At 39.0% G+C, this 18,890-nt stretch overlaps 1 protein-coding gene across 3 annotated transcripts in view; it reads left to right on the top strand.

The window, feature by feature from the left end:
• Nucleotides 1–18,890, top strand: part of HSDL2 (hydroxysteroid dehydrogenase like 2) — a 59,692-nt gene that overhangs the window by 22,876 nt on the left and 17,926 nt on the right. For 2 of the 3 annotated variants that reach the window (XM_055301819.1, XM_055301817.1), the window contains 4 exons: nt 438–541; nt 1,224–1,322; nt 11,683–11,877; nt 13,810–13,881. In XM_055301819.1, coding sequence (XP_055157794.1) covers nt 438–541; nt 1,224–1,322; nt 11,683–11,877; nt 13,810–13,881 — 470 coding nt within the window. The remainder of the gene's footprint in view (nt 1–437; nt 542–1,223; nt 1,323–11,682; nt 11,878–13,809; nt 13,882–18,890) is intronic. The other variant, XM_055301818.1, reaches the window with a different exon arrangement.

Here is an 18,890-nt window from a genome sequence, read left to right as displayed (position 1 = left end):
GGATTTGAGTATTTTTATTCATCAGATCATTTTGTCAGGCCATTAAGCAGAATTTCGAAGAATGAAAATTATTGCTTTTCCTACCTTCATTCTAGAAAAGTAAACACAAAAGTACCCTACAGATTCCTGACCACGTTTAGTTGCTTTGTAGAAGTACTTTAAAATATAATTTTAGGGGCGCCTGGGTCGCTCAGTTGGTTAAGCATCTGACTTCTGGTTTTGGCTCTGGTCATGATCTTGGAGTCCTGAGATGGAGCCCCTGCATCAGGCTCTGTGCTCAGCAGGGAGTCTACTTGAGATTCTCCCTCTCCCTCTGCCCTTCTACTCATGCACACTCTCTCTCAAATAAAACCTTTGAAAATAAAAATAGAATATAATTTTGAAGTGGGGAAGTTGCTAGAAAGCTATTAACTTGATGTGTTTTCTTTTGCTTTTAGATCTAAAGCATGCATTCCTTATTTGAAAAAGAGTAAAATTGCTCATATCCTCAATCTCAGCCCACCACTGAACCTAAATCCAATGTGGTTCAAACAGCACTGTGGTAGGTGGTATGTTGAGGGGATGATTTGTTTGGTTAATTCGTTTTGTGTTAAATCAGTGTATCTATAATGTAATCCCATTTTTACATAGCATTCAACATTAAATTTTCTATGCAGAATCAGCACATTGGAAACTAGATTCTTAATCTTTTACCTATAATTTAAAATATTGAGGTTTTAACTTACATTCAATAGCATGCACCTATATTAATGGCTAAGTTTGGTAAGTTTTGACAAATGAATATACGTGTATAACCAATACCCAAATCAAGTTACGGATTTCCATCATTCCAGAAAGCTCCCTCAAGTCCCAGTGGGTGTGTTTTATTGTATTTAACTTATTCTCCAATGAAGTTGGTTAGAAACTATGAAGTACTTTTTCTTTCACCGCAAACTAATGATTTGAGGTGAGTATGCATTAAATTGCAAGATTTATATAGAGGTGCCTCCTTTAAAATAGTTACATCAGATATTCCTCCTTTGTACATAATTCACTAAAATTTGGACAGGTAATTGGAATAGAAAGCCACAGGGCAAAACCGAAAGTTCTGTTTTGATTGACTAGGTTAAACAAATTTTCAACTTTTTGTTCTTATTTTACTAGCAGTATAGCCATAGAAAGTGGTTATTGATACTCACAAATTAGTTTCTTAATTAAGTACTATTCTTTGTGGTTTCTTTCAGCTTATACCATTGCTAAGTATGGTATGTCTATGTGTGTGCTTGGGATGGCAGAAGAATTTAAGGGTGAAATTGCAGTCAATGCGTTATGGCCTAAAACAGGTATGTACTTAAAAAATTCAGTTACTGGATTCTCATTTATTGCCCTTGACACTTTTGAGGTACATCTTGGATAGAGGGGAAATAAGTTAAACAAGTTTTTTAAAAGGTTAAACTTTTTTGAGAGAACGAGCTTGTGGGGGCATGCACACAAGCCAGCATGAATGCCTGCATGAGTGTGGTGGGGAGACGGGGGCAGAAGGAGAGGAAGAGAGAATCTTAAGCTGCTGGGCAAGGAGCCTGACTTGGGGCTAAATCTCACAACCCTGAGATCATGACCTGGGCAAAATCAAGAACTAGACACTCAACTGACTGTACCACCCAGGTGCCCCCGAAACTCTCTTTTTAAAACTTAGAAGTTGGAGGAGGGTGAAATATGGAAGTAATTGAATTCTGAAGGGCTAATACAAGCATAAGAAAATAGGGGAAGGAAAAGTATTCTAATAATTTTAAAAGTCTCATCTTGGGGCAACCACAATTCTAGATGGTATGTTTTTTTAAAAATTCTATTTTCTGTTGGTGGCTAGGGTATAGAAGTGCTTTTGGATATTAAAGTTATAGACAACTACTATACTTACCTATCTGTTTTATTTTAAATTAAGTTTTTTTATTTTATTTCCAGTATAGTTAACATTTATTACATTAGTTTCAGGTGTTCAGTATAGTAACTAAACAGTTCTCTACAGTACTCAGTGCTCATCAAAATAAGTGTACTCTTGGGGCACCTGTGTGGCTCAGTCGGCAAAGCATCTGCTTTCTGCTCAGGTCGTGATCCTGGAGTCCTGGGATCAAGTCCCAAGTCCCTCTGAGCAGGGAGCCAGCTTCTCCTTCTTCTCCCCCACTTGTGCTCCCTGTCACTATCTCTGTCTCTCTCAAATAAATAAATAAAATCTTTTTAAAAATTAGATTCATGTACTCTTATTAATCTGCTTCACTTTTTACCCATCCCATCACCCAGATCCCCCTTTATTAACAATCAGTTTGTTCTGTATACCTGAAAGTCTATTTCTTGGGACTTGGGTGCCTCAGATGGTTAAGCATCTGCCTTGGACTCAGGTCATGAGCCCAGGGTCCTGGGACCAAGCTCCACATCGAGCTCCCTGCTCAGTGGGGAGTCTGCTTCTCCCTCTCCCTCTCTCTTGTGTTCTGTCAAATAAATAAATAAAATTGGGATGCCTGGGTGACTCAGCGGTTGGGCGTCTGCCTTCAGCTCAGGGCGTGATCCTGGGATGCCTGGATCAAGTCCTACATGGGGCTCTTTGCACGGAGCCTGCTTCTCTCTCTGCCTATGTTTCTGCCTCTCTCTGTGCATCTTTTATGAGTAAATAAATAAAATTTTTTTAAAAATCTTTTTTTTAAGAGTGTTTCTTGGTTTGTCTCTTTTTTTCCCCATGTTTTACTCATTTGTTTTCTTTAATTCCACTTGAGTGAAATGATACGGTATTTGTCTTTATTTGACTGACTTATTTCACTTAGCATTATATTCTCCAGCTCCATCCACGTGATCAGATATTTTTTCTGCAGTTGGTTATTCAAATCAGGATGTAAACAAGTTTAACACAGTACGTCTGTTTGGTATGTTTTTTCACTTATAGTAGTTACACTTTTAATTTTTTTTCCTTGCCACTGATTTCTTGAAAAACCAGGTCATTTATAGAATTTCCAACATTCTGGTTTTCCAGATCTCTTCCCCCTTGTGACTTTTAACATGTTTCTTTATTGTCTAAGGATGTTTATGTTGTTTATTCTTATTTTTCCTTCTGGAATATTGTTTATTCATTTGTTGCTCAACAGATATTTATTGGACAGTTACCATGTGGCAGACACTGTGCAGGGCATTGTGGATACTTTTTTAGCCTTTTCAACAAATAGATGACTAGGTTGGTAAGAGTTGGCCATGAAACCCATTTAATCCAGCATTTTATAGTGTTAGGGGTACTCTTGAACTGAGTTGTGACATATAACAGTGTGAAACTAACCCAGAGTTCTACTTTAGGGACATTTGAGGGATTTCTTTTTATCTTATTCCCATCTGCTGTCTGCAGGGTGAAGGGGTTTCGTCAGCTTCAAGCAGAAGTGAAAGGGCCAATGACCTGTAGTATTGATGGCAGGGAAATGAGGGGCTGTGGGTGAGAATGTATGGAGCATGGGGGCGTGTTGCTAATGTAACTTTTAGGAGAATATAGCTGTTGCAACCACCTCTGTAGTCCCCACTTTTCTTCTAAGGGCTCCAATAATCAATTTTTTTTTTAAGATTTTATTTATTCATGAGAGAGAGAGAGAGAGAGAGGCAGAGAGACAGGCAGAGGAAGAAGCAGGCTCCATACAGGGAGCCTGATGTGGGACTCGATCCTGGGACTCCAGAATCACGCCCTGGGCCGAAGGCAGGCGCTTAACCATTGAGCCACCCAGGGATCCCCTCCAAGAATAAATTTTTAAAAATTGTTTTCTTCTGCTATTTGAGATTTCTTTCTTCCCTGGCCCACTGTGGAATTAGAACCATGTATTATTGCTTTTTCATTTCCTTTATGTTTCCATGGTAGACACAGTTCTTTAAAGATTTTCTGGAGTGATAATCTTTGCAGTGGGGCAAAAGGTGAAAGTGAAAAAGTGCTTCTATGCTGTTTTCCAAAGTACATGTCAAGACTCATTGGCGAGTCATGAAATCAATTTTGTGGATTGTGAAATTGAGTTAGAAGGTAGCAGCCAGAATTTTGTTGTTTTATTTCTAATGGAATAAGATAGAAAATATTAGGGGGCATTGCTGATACTATTGTTTCATATACAAACGAACATATATGTATTTGTGAGTGTTTATGTAGGTATTATGTACTCTTAGTAATATTGGTAAAAAGTATTACTGATTATGGATCACAGTTAAAAACTTTAAAAAGCTCACGCTTTACTGTGCTGTTCTTCTTCAACTTACTTTGCTTCTCTCCCTTCTCAGCCTCCTCCTCCTCCCACTGCAGACTTTGCTGTTGTCGGTAGTGAGACTCAGGCAGGCAGTTAGAAAGGGAGGTCTCCCAGATACAAAGTCCTAACAGTATTTTCCCATTTTTTTGTACCTCTGTTATGTTACTTGTTGTTTCTATTCATTCATCTTCCAAACATCTTTATATGCCAGGTACAGTTCTCTGCACTATTTATTCGTTATGCTTCCAAGGGTAATTTATTGTCTACCTGAGTATAAGATATTAAGGGGTACTAACATGAATGAAAGTTTACTATTTAGAGTGGTTACCGTCATCTGCACTTAGTCTTTCCCTCCTCAGCTCTACTCCCCTAACCTTTTGGTCTTTGGGACCCTGGGTTAACAAAGTTAGAAACAGCCTAGTCTGACTCTTAAGAATTTTAGATTTTATTCATACAACAGATAATTATTAGACACCTATTATGTGCCAAGCTCTGTTCTAGTTGTTTAATATACATCAGAGAACAGAACAGACAAGCTGTATCCTTTTGGAACTTAGAGTTTAATTGGGAGAGATACAATAGATGGTTAACATAATAGTAAAGTATGTAGACAGTGGTAATCTAATAGGAAAAAAATGGAACAAAGTAAGGGGAATTGGGAGTCTCAGGTACTGGAAGGATAGATTGCAGGTTTTTTTTTTTTTTTTTAAGATTTTATTTATTTATTCATGAGAGACAGAGAGAGAGAGAGGCAGAGACACAGGCAGAGGGAGAAGCAGGCTCCATGCAGGGAGCCCGACGTGGAACTCGATCCTGGGTCTCCAGGATCAGGCCCTGGGCTGAAGACGGTGCTAAACCACTGAGCCACCCTGGCTGCTCTGCTGCTGATAGTTCTTATAAGATGGGGACTGACCCCTGGATTTAATAGTCTGTATATCTCCCTCACATAACTTAACAACATTTGTAATTAAACTATTGATTTTATAACTTAGTTCAATGTCTTTCTTGCTAGAATGATATTTTCTTGAAGGCAGAAACAGTATTTGCTTTGTTCACTTTATTATAGTCACTGTAAACATTCAGTAACTATTTGATGAATTCATGAATGTACAGTAAAATTACCTCCTGCCTAGCTCCAAAATAGACCTTTTGAGCAGAACATTGCATGAAAGGGAATGTGGAGGACACTACCAGCATTGACATGAGAAATCAGCTCGCTGCCAGGATCTTTGCTTTAGCTCTGAGATAATCATTTCAGAAGTTTTACTATACATCTTGGAACCATTGATATTACTTGGGGCCTAGACTTAATGGCATTGTAAATTGAATTTACAGTCCTATTCCTTGAAATACATGACATTATGAATTATGTAAAGGATACTTTTGAAAGCGCAAGAGAGGGACACCTGGGTGCCTCAGCGGTTGAGCGTCTGCCTTCAGCTCAGGGTGTGATCTCAGGATCTGGGATTTAGTCCACATCAGGCTCCCCACAGGGAGCCTGCTTCTCCCTCTGCCTGTGTCTCTGCCTCTCTCTCTGTCTCTCATGAATAAATAAATAAATCTTTAAAAAAAATAAAAGAACAAGAGGGCCATGTAGTTGTAGTTAAAGGTTATGAAAGAAGATTTTCTGATAAAGGTAAACAATTGAAATTGAAGGAGATTTTGTAATCAGCAAGAATTGGACAAGGTGTTCCTGGTAGGGGGTGCAACAAAGGCCATGGTATGAGAAAATACTGTGGTGGAACTGTCAAGGAATTTGATACTGGTGTATGTATGTATGATAGATGGGCTGTGGGTTTTTTCCCACTGAACTTGAGCAGTTGTCTGGAATGTTGGGTAGGTGTGAGGTTGAGGGGTGCTGGCTGGGCAGGGGGTGCTGAATGAGCTAAGCCCCAGGTCTTGATTGCCAAGTTTAGGAGCTTGAATTTTACCTTGTATTCAGGACAGAGCCACTTCAGAATTTTAGAAGCAGGAGAGCAGAGGAAAAATGAAGTGATAGGGTTGCTGATGAGTTTAAGGAGTTTAATTTGGGGCAGCCTGGGTGGCTCAGGCTGGGTGTGAGTTTAATTTGGCTCAGCCCAGGGTGTGATCCTGGAGATCCAGGATCGAGTCTCATGTTGGGCTCCCTGCATGGAGCCTGCTTCTCCCTCTCTGCCTGTGTCTCTCCTCTCTCTCTGTGTCTCTCATGAATAAATAAATAAAATATTTTTTTAAAAAAAGTTTAATTTGGCATCTGAATGGATGGTTTAGAAGATCATAGAGGAGGCAGAAACGCTAGCTAGGATATTGAGTTATTCATGACTGAGACAATGAAAATGGATTTGAGAGGGTGTCCAGGCCTCAGGCTGTTTGTGAGGCCTCTATTTAAAAAAGCATGTTTTCTCTTCCAAGGCTGTGTAGAGCAGCCCTCTCTATGCTTACTGGGACCAGAAATAATCTCCCAACATTATTCCCTTCATGGAAAAGGAGATTTATTGCACTTAATGGAATGGACACAGTGTAACCTCTGTTAACTATAATCAGAACAGTGCCCTAGTCCACTCTTTGTCTTTTCTGGCTTCATGTTCCTTCTGTTCACTGGCCACATTTTCCCTTCTGGATTTAGAACTTCTCACCCCATTGAATTCAACACATCCAGAGGAGTCAGAGAACAGGCCTTAGTAGTTTAATAACAGGAGGCTCTCAAGCCCCAGCTAGGTCAGCTTAAGAAGTATAAAAGTATAACTTTTAGGACTTTTGGGATGCCTGGGTGGCTCAGCAGTTGAGCGTCTGCCTTCGGCTCAGGGCGTGATCCTGGAATTCTGGGATCCAGTCCCACATCGGGCTCCCTTTGGGGAGCCTGCTTCTCCCTCTGCCTACGTCTCTGTCTTCTCTCTGTGTCTCTTAGAGATTTTTTAAATCTTTTAAAAAAAGTATTACTTGTTCTTTTTACAAGACTGACTTCATAGTTTGTGTCAAAATGGAGGGTGAGGTGGGGAGAAGGGAAGTGGGCTGCTATTCAAAATGCCTGCTGCCTCTTACCTCTTGAGTGGTCAGAATGAGTGTGATAGAAGAGGAAAGTACACTTTGAAATAGACCTCACATGGGCTAGGGTGAGGAGCCAGGGAATCCAGCTGTTGATCGCAGAACTGACAGCAGAGAGGAAGATTAAGAGAAGTTTCAGAGGGACCCCTGGGTGGCTCAGCGGTTTGGCGCCTGCTTTTGGCCCGGGGAGCAATCCTGGGGTCCCGGGATCGAGTCCTGAGTCGGGCTCCCAGCATGGAGCCTGCTTCTCCCTCTGCCTGTGTCTGTGCCTCTCTCTCTCTGTGTGCCTATCATGAATAAATAAATAAATCTTAAAAAAAAAAAAAAAAGTATCAGAACAGCTGCAGTCCTCTGTCACCTGGACCGCATTATAAATAGACGTGGGAACTCAGCTAACCAGGGAGGTCAGGACAATAAGATAATAGCTGGCCTCCATGGTGCTCCAAATCAAAACTAGTTTCCTGGTTTTTTAAGGGACTTGGTTACCAACTTGTTTAAATAGCAGTTTATATATATTTCATTGATCCTGAGATGCCCATGTTTTCACATTTTTACATCTTTGATAGCAGGATGCTCTTACTATTAATGACGTACTGTAGTTTAATTGCAGGTGTTCTTTTTTCTTAGTGGATCACTTTATGATCAATGATATCTTTGGTTCAGGAGTACACAAAGAATATGTATGTGTATGCCTTTGGGGGCTGGCAGGTGTTAAAGAGGTGAGACAAGCTCTCTTTCCAGTGGAGGAGTCAAAGGCAATGCTGATGTTTTGTTTGTTTGTTTGTTTGTTTGTTTTTTAAATGCTGATGTTTTAAGTCTGCTATGTACTCTCTATGTTTATGTGAAAGAACATCTTTGGTCAATATTTTTTTTAAGGTTTTATTTATTTATTTGAGAAGAGATGGAGCATGAGCAGAGGCAGAAGAAGAAGGAGAAGCAGACTCCTTGTTGAGCAGGAAGCCTGATGCAGGGCTCTATCCCAGGGATCATGACCTGAGCCACTCAGGTGCCCCTCTTTGGTTGATATTAAGGCTCTTGTTACTGTGTGTTTTGAGCAGTTTGCAATCAGGAGAATCAATTGGAAACTATTAGATACTTCTCCAATTATTTCTTAATAATAATTAAGTTCTAGGGTCATCTTTAGGATTCTTGTGATCCAAGGCATAACAGGTTTCATGAAAATTTTTGCTTATTTTCTTTTCAGAAATTTCATTTGATGTATCCTACTGAGAACTTGCTTCTGTTACCAGTTTTATAATTTATTAGGGCAGCCTACGACATTGCAAAATGTTTCTTGAAAATAACTCTGGCAAAAAAAAAAAAAAGAAAAGAACTGGCTTATTTCCTGATTTTTGAGCATCTCTGCCTTCTTTGGTATCTTCTGTAGAAAGATTACTGAAGTAAAGATAGGTTGTTTGGGAAAATCATTCATTGTTCTTTTTTTTTTTTGAATTCATTGTTCTTAAGCTGTGTACATATTTGTACACATGAACATGCAGGACACATGTATACATCCATGACATATTCTTAATTTAGAGTTTCTAAGAATTCTTATTCATATGGTCTACAGTGAGATTAGAGTGTAAACATATGCATACAGTTATAAGGTGCACTATATTGACATTTTTAAAAGTTTATTTATTGTAAGTAACCTCTACATCCAATGTGGGGCTTAAACTCATGACCCAGAGCCCAAGAGTCCCATGCTATCCTGGCCAGGCACTTATATTGAAATTTTTTTTTATTGAAATATTTTTAGAAAAACTCTACTGTTAGGGTGCCTGGGTGACTCAGTTGGTTACCTGTCTGACTCTTGATTTCAGCTTGGGTCATGATCTCAGGGTCCGGAGATCAGACCCTGTGTTGGGCTCTGCATTCAGCATGGAGCCTCCTTGGGATTCTCTCTTCCTCTCCTTCCATCCTTCCCCACTGCCTGCATGCTCATTTCTTCGCAGTCTCTCAAAAAGAAAAAAAAAAATTCTGCAGTTTGTGGGAGTGAGATAACTGAAGTCTAAGAATGTTGGTTAATATTGATCATATGACCCTTTAGATTCATGGTGGTTAAGATCCTGGCTCTGAAGTCACGCTGTTAGGTGTTTGAATTTTAGCTCCTGTAACCTTGGACAGGTTACTTAACTCCTCTGTGTGAGTGCTCTCCTCTGTAAAACAGGAATAATAACAGTACCTACCTCATAGAATTCATTCGGATAACTAATATAGCATATGTAGCAGCATGCCTAGCATAAGATGCACTTGATAAATATTAGCAGGCATTTTTTATTGATAAAGTATCACATCAAGAGCGAGACCAGAGCTCTTGAACTATTGGTTAAATAAAAAAATTTCTTCTTAGTAAAGGAACTATAGTTAAAAGGTAGGGACATATTTTCTAACTTGGTGCTTTTAGGATATTCCCCAAGTTAATTGTGCTGTCTTTGAAGTAGGGATGTTTGCTAGAATGTGATCACCATGAAGGTAGGAGCTTTTGTCTGTTCTATCAACTCATTTGTCCCCAATCCCTGCAATAGTGCCTGACTCCATCACTATATGTTGAATAAATGAAAGGAGATCAGTGGCTATTAAAGCTATAAACTTCATCTTGTGGACTGAATTATGTAAATTATTCCATTATGTAATGATTTAAAATGATGGTTTAACAGTGGTATGGAGAGAACTTTTAAATTACTAGAAACTGGGGACTCCTGAGTGGCTCAGTGGTTGAACATTTGCCTTGGGCTCAGGGCGTGATCCCAGGGTCCTGGAATCAAGTCCCACATCAGGCTTCCCTGCAGGGAGCCTGCTTCTCCCTCTGCCTATGTCTCTGCCTCTTTCTCTGTATCTCTCATGAGCAAATAAAATCTTTAAAAAATTACTATAAACTGAAACCTAAGGTACATTTAAACAAGCTGATTTCATTGTTCGAAATATAAGCTAAAATATATTTAAGTAAATTGAGATAAGTTACTGTTCACAATTTTGAGTATGTATAATTAATAGTGTACTATAAAGGGTAGAATTTCAAGTTACCTCATAAAAAAACATAGAATTTAAAAATTGCACCTAAAACAAAGAGGCATCTGGGTGGCTCAGTTGGTTAAGCAGAGTCTGCCTTCAACTTAGGTCATGATCGCTGGGTCCTGGGATCAAGTACTACATTAGGCTCCTTGCTCAGCAGGAAGTCTACTTCTCCCTCTGCCCCTCCCTCTCCCCCCTGTTCATTCTTACTCGCTCTCTCAAATAAATAAAATCTTTTAAAAAAATTATATGCACCTAAAACAGTAAATATTATATGCACATATTAATAGTAATTATCTCTGAGTAGGGGGATTATAGATAATTTTTAAATACTTCCTTTGCTTCTCGTTATTTTCTGGTATTTCCTGTATTAAAGTAGTACCTGATGGGCAGCCCCGGTGGCGCAGTGGTTTAGCGCCGCCTTCGGCCCAGGGCATGATCCTGGAGACCCAGGATCAAGTCCCACATCGGGCTCCCTGCATGGAGCCTGCTTCTCTCTCTGCCTCTCTCTCTGTGTGTGTCTCTATGATAAATAAATAAAATCTTTAAAAAAAAGTAGTACCTGAGCTTAAAAGGGACCACAAAAAAAATCCAGCTAGTATTTATTGAGTGCTTATGATGCATTTGTCATTGCTTTAGCCACTAGGCATACAGTGATGAAGAAAAACAAAGACTCTATATTCTTTTTTTAAATAATTTTTTAGTTTTTAATTTAAAAAAAATTTTAAAGATATTATTTGAGAGAGAATGTGAGAGAGAACACAAATAAGGAGGAGGGGCAGAGGGAGAGGCAGAAGTAGACTCCCCGATGAGCAGGGAGCCTGACTCAGGGCTTGAGCTCAGGAACCAGAGATCATGACCTGAGCTGAAGGCAGACACTTAACCGACTGAGCCACCCAGGTGCCCCTAGGGGAAAAAAAAAATTTTATTATTTTTTTATTTAAATCAAAGCCTCTATATTCTAATAGAGGGGCGAGACAATAAACTTAGGAAATGAGCTCTATATTTAGAGACAGGAAACCGAGGCCCATAGAGGTTCAAGTGACTTGCCAAAAACCACAACATAGTTGGCCTAACAGTCCTGCTCACCTGACTGACTTCTTGGTGCTTTTTCTGTTATACCTTCTTGGCTTTCTTAACATTCAAGAATCAAATGCAAATTCTAGAGCATTCTAAATTCGAAGTCTAATTGAATTTTGCTGTGAGTCTCACAAAGGCGTTTTGTTTTATGAGGCAGTGTTGTGTAGAATAAGGATTGTGTGTTTTCTACCCACTTATGTCAGCAGAAAATCCCTTAAACTCTCTGGACCTTGTTTTCATCACCTGTGAAATAAAGAGATCAGCTGTCTTGTTACTTCCACAGTCCTGTTATTTGATTTGGAGTTCTGTATGTGTGTTCTCTCTGCAGCCATCCACACCGCTGCTATGGATATGCTGGGAGGATCTGGTATTGAAAGCCAGTGTAGAAAAGTTGATATCATTGCCGATGCTGCCTATTCCATTTTTAAAAAGCCAAAAAGTTTTACTGGAAATTTTATTATTGATGAAAATATCTTAAGAGAAGAAGGAATAAAAAATTTTGACATCTATGCAATTAAACCAGGTAATGCTTACAGTTTCTAAAAGTAGTGATGTATTTTTCTACATTGCCTTCAAGAAACCCTTACCTGTTTTGTATGCATGTTTGTGTGATTACAAAACTACTATGTTCTTTTAAAAGCCAACCTCCTAATGAAGGGGAAGACCATACTCACTTCAAAAAGAAAGGAAAAATAGAAGTGAATTGAGAGCTTTTTAAGTGATGTACAGATACAGAAGGCACATCAGCTAATAGCCATTTCCAGATCTTGAAACTGAAACTGAAAATTGGTTTTTAACGTTGGTCTTAAAATCACAAAGTAAAGACTTTATTCAAAGATGTGGTAATAGGTGATACAAGAGTGAGTCTCCTATGAAAACTTTTTAGGAATATGGACTCTTTCAAATATTTTTCTCTTAAGGGCAGTCTCTTAAGAGCAGCTAGCTTACTGGATGGTGAAGATGAGTGAACAGTCTGCCCTTTGTACAGTCTGCCCTATGATTTGAGAAGTTCTCAGTAGGCCCCCTTGTTCAAAAATCATTCTTCCTCTCTGAAATTGAAGGTGATGATGGTGATAATGAGATCTTTATGTATAAAACATAATCTGTATTAAATGAGACAATATAGCTGTGAGAGATATTTATTTGTGCTGAAGTGTATTTTAAATATTATTCATTAGGTTGCACTTCCACATATTTATATTTGTGTCCCCCCGTCTGTCTCTTCAGTTTAACTGAATTAGATTAAATAGCTCTTTATGGTTTTACAAAGCAGTTGTGTGGGGTTTTGTTTTGTTTTTACATTTTATTTATTCACGAGAGACACAGAGAGGCAGAGACATAAGCGGTGGGAGAAGCAGGTTCCCTGCGGGGAGCCTGATGTGGGGACTTGATCCCAGGACCCGGGGATCATGACCTGAGCCAAAGGCAGACGGTCAACCACTAAGCCACCCAGGTGTCCCACAAAGCAATTTAATATACATTATCTATTTGCCCTTCACAGCGATCCTGTGAGGGAAGCAGTATTTTTAGGGATTAAGAGCATGGAGTTTGAGAGAAGACGACCTAGGTTCAGATTCTAGTTCAGCTGCTCACTAGCTGTGTGACTTCAGGCATGTCACCCACTTTCTCTGAGCTTCACTTTCCTTACTCCTCAAGTTAAGGGAATAACAACTTCCACACAGGATGCTTGTAAGAAAAAAATGCAGTAATGTGTATAATGTGCTTGGCACAGTGCCTGGCATATGATACAATCACAGTATCCAGCAGTTAATATTTACAGTAGAAAAACAGGCCCAAAGAAATTAATCTTTGCCTTGGAGCAGTCATCTAATAAGGGACAGAACTTAAACCAGATCCAGGTCTTCTGGGTCCTGGTACAATGTAATTATTACTTTAGGTTTTAAAGACACAGTGTCATTGTGCATAAAGTCTTAAATTTAAGATTAAAAACCCTATCAAGAGTTGAGAACTTAAGATGGGTATTTTGATAAATGTTAGGATATAACAAAGACCAGTGCATTCCTGCAGTTTTTTTAATATTCTGAGGGGACAGAGATGGGAAACAAGTCCTTCTCAATGAGGAACCCCCTTCTCCCAGGGGGCCAGGTGAGTCCGGGGCACTCTGGAGAGATGTAGGACAGAAGGGTTGGATAGAATGGATGGTGAGAAGGGGGCACAGCCTCCTGGGAGAGGAGTTGTGAGGCACAACATAATTTGGTTGGATCTTAGAGATGAAATCTGCCATAGTAAAGGAGGATAACTTGGTTATGGGGAAAGTATTTTAGCTTTGTGAATGTCAAGTGGTTTGACGGTTCTCATGGGAATCTTTTCCATTGCACCAGGATGATCATTACAATAAAAACATACAATGTTCACTAAACAGGTGTTAAAATCTTAATATATTGGAGTTGTCATAGTAACCTGATTTTTTTTTGGGGGGGGGGTCAATTTCCAGGCCATCCCTTGTTACCAGATTTCTTCTTAGATGAACACCCAGATACAATTACCAAGAAAGTGGAATCACGTGGTAGGTATAGACCATATTTTATGTAGGAAAATAAAGATGCTAACTATTTTATTTCTTTCAGAATATTTTTATTTTACTTTATTTATTTATTCATAGAAAGAGAGAGAGGCAGAGACACAGGCAGAGGGAGAAGCAGGCTCCATTCAGGGAGCCTGATGTGGGATTCGATCCTGGGTCTCCAGGATCATGCCCTGGACTGACGGTGGCGCTAAACCACTGAGCCACCCGGGCTGCCCATCTTTCAGAATATTAAATTGGACATTCTTGCCTTATGCTTTTAAGCTATTTTGTAATTTAAACTAGACAAGTAATATATGGTCTTTGTTAATTCAAGCAAAGATTATCTTTTCCTTCTACGAGTAAGAAGTTCTTAATACATTATTTTCATTTGTTTTTTTAAAAAAGGTCTAAAAAGAAAACAAACACTTTTAAAGGCTTTAGTTCTTTTTCTTGGCACTGTCTTTAGGTATTTCATGTTGATGTGTTATTTTATTTTGAAGAAAAATATGTCGATCAAAGTACACCAAATATTCTGAGAGTTCATGCTGTATGACTACTTTATGGAAGAAATTAACTTCAGAGGAGGTTTTGGTTTTACCTTTTTTTTTTTTTTTGTAATTTAGGAACAATAGCTTCCTTTAATTGGTCCAGAGTTTACATTTTAGTCCTTGTGTTCTGACTTTATGCCACTAGCTTACTGAAAGATGTCAGAAGACACACTTTAACAAATAGCCATGAGAAGAAGTTCTCTCATGGTTTATTAATAAGAATCACTTCTCCTGGGCTCTTACCTTATTTTTATCTTATAGACACAGTGACTCTCCTAAGTGATCACAGATTCTTTAGATGGCTACAAAGAAATTGAAGAACAAATTTCCTGTATACTTCCGTAGCAAATTTATAGAACCTTATACCGCAGTGCATTTCAGTGCCAACCTTTTTTCTGGCTTCCTCTTTTCTATCTTTATCTTTTCTTTGTCCAAATTTTTGGAGATAGTTTAAAAAACTACTTAAAAATGGCAACTTTGGGGATCCCAGGGTGGCTCAATGGTTTGGCATCTGCCTTCGGCCCGGGGCGTTATCCTGGAGTCCCGGGAACGAGTCCCACATTGGGCTCCCTGCATGGAGCCTGCTTCTCCCTCTGCCTATGTCTCTGCTTCTCTCTTTGTCTTTCATGAAGAAAAAAAAATCTTTTTTTTTAAAGGCAACTTTTCTATCATAAAAAACTTGAGAAAATATACAGCTTATGAAAGTCTAAAAAAGTCTAGACTTCAGGGTAGGTAGGCAAGAGCAAAATGCTGGTGTTTTTTTTTTTTTTTTTTTTTTTTTTGCTTATCACCCTGATAATGGATCTGCACTCATTTAGATTCCAAATTTAAATTAATAAGAACTACTTATTGATCACATATATTCATTTTGTTTTTCAACAGATATTTATTGAGCACTACTATGTTTCAAACACTATGCTAAGTCCTTTGCATTCACTATCTAATTGAACACTTACGAGCCTACAAGGCAAGTATTATTATCTTCGTTTTACATCCGAAATCATGCATGTGGCAGAACCAGGATTTAATTTGTAGTTTCTGATTGCAAAGCCCATAGCCATAAACAGTAAACTTAAATTTCTTTTCTAACTCCCAAATACTTAATGTCCTTTAAATTAGCATATTTCCCTGCAGTAATCCAATTTATTAATTTATGATGAGGAGTTGCCATCTCATGGACTAAGTGCGTAGTTGGTATGCCCATTCTCTCCCTTGGGTCATAATGACATAGGGAACAGAATTGTAATCAGAAGGTTGTTTCATGACTGTAGAATCAGAATGAGAGAGGTTAGATAAGTAAAATATAAGATACACTTCTATTGAAATTTGATGTTTGTTAGCATCAAATTTTGATAGAAGCAATTTTGCCTGTGGAATCAGAATATATCAGGTGTATTGACTGCATTCCATATATCCATCTCCGCATGAGGGATGCCCTCATCCTTGAGGTCACAATACTCCCATTCCCTTGGCTAAAGTTTCTCTTCCCTATATGCTGCTGGACAGAGCATTTGCTGCTATAGCTCTTTTCTCTATTCTTCCTTGTTCATGCAATTCTATTCAATAGTTTTTTAGGTACATTAATATATTCACATAGGTAATCATCCAGTATATCTGGCCTGGAATCTAACATCTCTTTCAGGTGATTTTTTTTTTTTTAGTCCATATCCACATCCACTGTATGTTGACTTAACACTTTCTCTCTCATTGTGTAATTCCTCCGTCATCAACTGGGGGAATGGCTCACTTTCAGGTTAATAATCCTATTAACATTTGATTGTACCTTTTCTGGTTATTTGTGCTGTGTATGTTTGTTTTATATAATGTATTTGTAGCTTATGAAGTATATTGTAAACTATGCACATAATTTTAAATGTGTGTCTTTTCTCATATTAAAAACAGTACTATCATTTCTTCATTGATCTCCCCTCCTCCCTGCTCCACCTCACTGCAACACAGGGAGTCCAGGGAGTCCTGTTTGTTCAGTTTATTGTTGGTTTTTCTTTATAGTTTTAACTGCTTCTGTTCCAGTTATTTTGGATTCTCCCCAGAAACACTTACTCTTAGCCTAGCTGTCCTTCTCCTTTCCCTTGTATTTGTCACCACCTTTTATTATTTCCATCTTATTGTTCTTTTCTTCTGCATCCTGGGAGACCTTTCCAAGTTTGTACTGTATATCGCTGATAAGACTTTTGACGGGGTGCCTGCCTGGCTCATTGAGTAAAACGTACAACTCTTGATCTTGAGGTTATGAACTGAAGCCCACGTTGGGTGTGGAGTCTACATTGAAAAAAAAAAAAAAAGATCTTTGACACTTTTCATCTCTTCCCTATGGCCTATAGTGTTTATTTTTGCTGTCGTACTTTTTGTTTCTCATGTGCTCTATTTCCTTTTTCATTTTTTTCCATTATCTTTTCATCCCAGCCAGTTTTATATGACTTTGTGCCCCTGTCTCATAGAGTTTTCATGTGGAGGAATCCTTGTGGATTTCATAGTGAATGATTTTTAGACATGGATTTTTTTTTCTCTTCGTGGTACAGTTTTTCATGGGCATCAGGTTATTCCCCCCCTCCCCCCGCCCCGTTAAATCATTTCCAGATTGAGAGCTATCTCTAGAGCTAGTACAATCAATTGACAGAGGTGCATGGATTGCTTTTGGCTCCACTCCCTGTCCATCTGGTGGAATTCCCTTCCAAACCTGTAGCTTCTGTTGCAGTACCTGTTAGGCATATAGCTGGTGCCAGTGTGCAGGATTGACATGGGACTTTCTTTTACCTCCTACTGTTTCCTGCATGCCCTGCTCCCAAGGTTCTTCCTCTCCCCATTTTTATCAGTAACCCTTTGGGACTTGTACTCCCTAGGATGAATCACTACAAGGCTCCCCCTACTGTCTGCTCCTCTGATATTTGGGAACTACAAGCTTTGAAATTGGATTTGAAAGATGGAGGCGGGGACACCTGAGTGGCTCAGTGGTTGAGCGCCTGCCTTTGGCTCAGGTGTGATCCCAGGACCCGGGACCGGGTCCCACATGGGGCTCCCTGAAGGGAGCCTCCTTCTCCCTCTGCCTGTGTCTCTGCCTCTCTCTCTATCTCTCATGAATAAATAAATAAAATCTTAAAAAAAAAAAAAGAAGAAAGATGGAGGTGTTCTTAAAAGGCCGCATTATAGAACAGCTAGTCTTCTAGCTGATACAAGCCCAGAGTCTGGTCCAGAGGTTTAAAAATGTGGAAAGTTATCTTCTTTGTTTAGGTGAGCAGAGCAATTCTTTCTCTGAGCTCTTTCATGAAGCAAAGCACAGGCAGTCCTATGTTCTTAGGCTGACTCTGTCTACTTTAGAGTTACTGAACATTTCTTCCTAGATTCTGACAGTAGATTGTAAGTCTAAGTGATATTTAGTATTTTGTTCACATGTTTATATTTAAGTGTAAAGTTAGGAGAGGGTATGACAGCGGCTGCTTTTGAAATGCTCTTTCTCATTAAAGCTTACATATTTGTAGTCTATTGACTGTACCTTTCAAGAAAATTACTTTTTTCTTTTTTAAGATTTTATTTATTTATTCATGAGAAATACAGAGAGATGGGTAGAGGGAGAAGCAGGCTCCTTGCAGGGAGCCTGATGCAAGACTAGATCCCCAGACCCTGGGATCAAACCCTGAGCCAAAGGCAGACACTGACTTGTTTTGTTTTGTGGGTTTTTTTTTTTTTTTTTGGTCTCCTGTAGTTTTATTCTCTTGTGCAAAGTCATTATGCCATGTCTTAATATTCCCAATGATAAATTATGCAATTTACATAAAAGAAACCTTACACTAAAGTGTTTACTGCAATCTCTTTGGCACCACAGGCTCCTGGGGGACTTACTGATAACCTTTTGTTTTTTTATTTTTTATTTTTATTTTTTATTTATTTATGATAGTCACAGAGAGAGAGAGAGGCAGAGACACAGGCAGAGGAAGAAGCAGGCTCCATGCACTGGGAGCCCGACATGGGATTCGATCCCAGGTCTCCAGGATCGCGCCCTGGGCCAAAGGCAGACGCCAAACCGCTGCGCCACCCAGGGATCCCCTGATAACCTTTTAAAAAGTTTACTGAGTATAGTTGACACAGAATATTACATTAGTTTTAGGTGTACACATGGTGATTTGACACCTCTATACATTATGCTATGTTCACGAGTAGCTACCACGTGTCATCAGTGTTATTACAATACCACTGACTATATTCCCTATGTCATACCTTTTACTTTTTTTATGTTGTACCTTTTATCCCTGTGACTTAATCATTCCATAACTGAAAGCCTATACCTCTCACTCTCCTTTACCCTTTCTACCATCCAATTCTTCTGATAACGTTTTGAGCTGTATACTTATGGTCATCATTTATACATATTGTCCCATCAATAAAAAGCAATGCCATGCCAAAGGCAGGGCAGTCGGAGTTGTTTGCCCTGGGTGTTGGCAGTAA

This window comes from Nyctereutes procyonoides, unplaced genomic scaffold, assembly GCF_905146905.1.
Source record: "Nyctereutes procyonoides isolate TBG_1078 unplaced genomic scaffold, NYPRO_anot_genome, whole genome shotgun sequence".
In the NCBI taxonomy this organism is placed as follows: Eukaryota; Metazoa; Chordata; class Mammalia; order Carnivora; family Canidae; genus Nyctereutes; species Nyctereutes procyonoides.
This window is presented reverse-complemented; position numbering and strand designations above follow the sequence as displayed.